At 33.0% G+C, this 3,860-nt stretch overlaps 1 protein-coding gene across 5 annotated transcripts; it reads right to left on the reverse strand.

Moving 5' to 3' along the window:
• Positions 1–530: 530 nt before the first annotated feature.
• LOC145956803 (uncharacterized) lies at positions 531–3,656 on the reverse strand. 5 transcript variants are annotated; one of them, XR_014433065.1, is made up of 5 exons: positions 3,088–3,656; positions 2,942–2,987; positions 1,397–1,503; positions 1,042–1,117; positions 531–817 (listed from the first exon to the last, which is right to left on the reverse strand). XR_014433065.1 is itself a non-coding variant. In XM_083072490.1 (4 exons), the coding sequence occupies exons 1-3, from the start codon at positions 3,499–3,501 to the stop codon at positions 1,426–1,428; spliced, it is 495 nt and encodes a 164-aa protein (XP_082928616.1). In that variant the 5' UTR covers positions 3,502–3,654; the 3' UTR covers positions 531–817; positions 1,397–1,425. The 5 variants fall into 5 exon arrangements, 3 of the variants coding, with proteins under 3 accessions (XP_082928616.1, XP_082928614.1, XP_082928615.1); XR_014433066.1 differs by having other exon boundaries at positions 1,397–1,460; positions 3,088–3,655; XM_083072490.1 differs by lacking the exon at positions 1,042–1,117 and having other exon boundaries at positions 1,397–1,460; positions 3,088–3,654.
• Between the last annotated feature and the right edge of the window lie 204 nt (positions 3,657–3,860).

Raw genomic sequence — 3,860 nt, forward strand, 5'->3', positions numbered from 1 at the left:
TCCAATTTTAATGGGAAACCCACTCTTCTATATATATCCTCTCATAGATGACTAAACTAATAGCCTTAATTTTCATCTCCAGCATGATTGAATATCTAATTTCAAATATAGCCTCATATGAAAGCAAAGCATGAAACATAATCAATTTAACAATAACTAATTCTAAAATGCAAGTCAAAACCCAACACATTCATCCAGATTTATTTCAATATAAAGGATAACTGCCACCAATCATATACAAATACATGGACATATATGACCTTAAGCGTTACATGAGCACTCAACGCTTAAAACAACTTGGTAACAAAATGAGTAATTAAACATAGAACCAAATGAATCCAAAACGAATAGCTAGTACAAAAATCAGCATGGTCATTAAAATCAGCATGCCACGCAAGTACAAAAACAAGTAAATATTTTCATCAGATGTAAAATTTTAGTTCCCAGCTTGCATCAATACCATGGTCATTAAAATTGTAATTAAGATTTCTATGGCAATCAATACATTTTGGTTTCACTATGCAAAGCAATAAACCAAGAGCTATCATTAATTAATAAAATAAATATTTAAATATAACCAAAGGGAAAATTATCAAATTAAGATTGAGTCACCCAAGACAAATAAGAAGGAAGTATAGCTTGGGCCATGAATATCACCATCATCCTCCAATGGCTGCCTACGAATATCACCATCATCCTCCCTGAGTTCAACCCGTATAAACAAATTCCTTTTCCTACGGATCCCTGAAACTTACGCCACGCTCTACGCGCCAATCATCAGTGTCAAGTTTTTCAGGCATTTTAGCAACACTTTTTCCTGGAACAACGCAAAGATACAACAAAATTCAAAATCACAGATTCACAAGAGCATGATCAAATTCCAAAATTTATTTGAAACAAAAAAGAAACGATACTCAGGATCAAATGAATCTCAATCTGTTAACTCCATTACAAAGCTGGAAAAGGGTAATGAAGTTTAGACTAAATTACATGCAATAAAAATGAGTCTATAAGTAAAATGAAACGAATTTAAACACTTACCCTCCACTCAAATCCCAAAAAGACTTGAGCTTGATCAATCTCTGTGCTCTTGAGCAGGAAATTTGATTATTTATAACTATTTTAAAATGTACAAAAAAAAACAAACAAAGTGATGACAAGTGACTAGCCTTTTTCATTATCAAACTTCAAAAATGTTTTTCTCAAGTATTCTTCCCAATGAAACACACATGCTGAAAAGAAAATTTTCATTTCTCAAAAACAATAACCTTAAAGGAAGACGAAGACAAACAAACAAACACAGAAACGCACTTTAAAAAGTTAAAGTCAAATTTGAATAGAAACTAAAGATGTTGTGGTGTGAGAAAATAAAGCCATGAACTTCAGAAGAACTTACTTAGTAATATGGGATGTTCCATGGAGTACTTAAGTGGCTTGGTCTCTCCCACCTTGAAAGGTAGCTATCAAGAGAAGGTTCCCCAAATGCTTGGGTGCTTATTACAACTTATTACAAATACAAAAATTAATATGATTTCTTTTTGTACATGACATAAATCAAGAGGTGAAGTTATCAGCTATAGTATGCGTCTAATTGCAGCAACATCGGCTCAAAATTAACAGGTAATGGAGAAAAATACTACCTAGAAGTAATGCAATGATTAAAGTGCACAACTGAACCATGTTTGCATAGTTAATTTATTCTTAAATATTTACAATTTTAAAATTCTACAGACATGTTTCAAGAGTAAAAGGTCTTCTTCAATATATTCTAAGTGAAACATCTTTGTACAGGACTATAATTGGTTTAAAGCTACATGCATTTCTGTCCTCTTTTCTTAATCATTCAGTTAAAAAATCAAGTACAAGAAAATAAACAAATTGGCTTATGATTGTACCAAGTATATTAAATTGCAAAGAAAAAAGTCAATGATAAAAAAGAATAAGCAAAGACAAAAATAAAATAAACTTTTTTTAATTTTTTCAAAAAGCAAAACGTGCATGCCAGTGGGAGACTTACCAATGAGTGCAAGGAGTTCAAGTGTTCACATTAACATTTGTTCGAAGACTTGTGTGAGTCATACGAGTATGAGTCCAAAACTTAATTCAATATTTTGACCATGACTATAGATTCACAAATAAGAATATTGATTTGATTATTGAGTAGTCATTTTCAATTGTAGACTTAACTCTGTTCTGTTGTTTTGAATAAATATAAATACTTGTTAACAAAGCATTTATTCAATTTAATTTTGATATAATTGAATTACATGTCAAATTGACAACAGTAATTGACAAAAATTGGTAAGATAAACTGTTTGTTGTAATCGAAAGTGAAACTTAAAAATGCAAATTGAAATTAAATGATAAAATGAAAATAAATCATATACTCGTAAATGTAAATGAACTTTGAAAAGTAAATGTAAAAATCTAAAGAAAAGCAATCAAATTTCAGGCCATTACAATGATAAAACCGTAATCAAGTTTGTCAAACTCAAGGTTGAAGTAAACTTTTGGAGGCTAAACTTATCTAAAAAACTTACTGACCTTACCTAATACCCAACTCAATAAATCAATGATAAAAATCATAAAAATCATATCTCTTTAATTTTCACTATTAAATATAATAAATTATTCACTATTAATAATAAAGACATACTCTATTCTCTTTAATTTATTTTTATTTAAAAATACCCATGCAATGCACAGAAAACTTGCTTCTGTAAGTAGAAAGATTTCTTCTCGGTATTGGAAATTTATTCTTTCTCCTAGAACACAGTTCAATAATTAGAACACAGCCAGAGATAGCAGAATGAAGCTTTCATAAAAAATAAATCAAGACTAATATAATCTTTCTAAAGTTAGAAGTTATATCCTCTCTGTAAATATAACAAAGCTTATGACAGATTATAATGCAAATAGAAGGTAGGAAACTAATAATCACCTGACTGCTCTGAATCATCATTAAAATCTGAGCAAAGTAGCATGTTCTACATTTTCACATGGTGCATTAAGTCAAAATAGAGATAAACAGCAATTGTATCAGGATTTCAAAACATAAAACTAGAATATGGGTCTGTTTGGATAAACCTGGGTGAAGGGGAAGGTCTGCTGAACAGGGAAAGGGTCAACCTGGGTGATGTTGGAAAGGTCATTGATTTCCAGGAAGTGGAGCATGTCAGGGGTCTCCTTGTCGACCTCGATGTGGTCGGTGTTGATGGCAGAAACCTCGGGAACAAAGTCCATGCGGTGCTCGCGCTCCTCCTCCTGGAGCTTGAGGGAGATGCCGTGAACGGGACTTTGTTGTCGTTCATCTCCACCACCATCCACACCACTGGCGGCGGCACTTTGTTGCTGGAAAACCAAGTCCTCGGGGGGTTTGGGTTCCTCGACCTTCCTGGAGCGCTTGCGGGCCGAGGCGGGCTGGAGCGGCTGGTCGGGACGGTTCTTGGTGGCTCGCGTCCGGCCCAAGAAGGCGGCGCAGATCTCAGACTGGGCCTTCATGGCGAAGGAGAACTCATGCTTGAGGCTGCAGTGAACCCTAGAGAGCAAGACGAACTAGTTGGAATAGGTGCCTTTGGCCATTGATTTGACGAAATCACCGGAAGGGTTGGAGAAGGGAGGGTCGAGGGTTAGTGTGTTTGGATGAGAAATTTTACAAATTCAAGGAATTTTAAATTCTTGGTATTATCATTCTTAAAATATTTTGTTTGGATGAGTCAATTTAAATTTCTTAAATTTTAAATTGTTAGGTTAAATATGATAATTTTATTCCATCATAGTAAAATTGATTTTAAAAATATATTTATATGTTGAAATTTTTAAATTAAATTTTATAAAAAAAATATTAATCCATTTTTAAA

The sequence above is a fragment of the Cajanus cajan genome, chromosome 4 (genome assembly GCF_000230855.2).
Source record: "Cajanus cajan strain Asha chromosome 4, NIPB_CcT2T_4, whole genome shotgun sequence".
In the NCBI taxonomy this organism is placed as follows: Eukaryota; Viridiplantae; Streptophyta; class Magnoliopsida; order Fabales; family Fabaceae; genus Cajanus; species Cajanus cajan.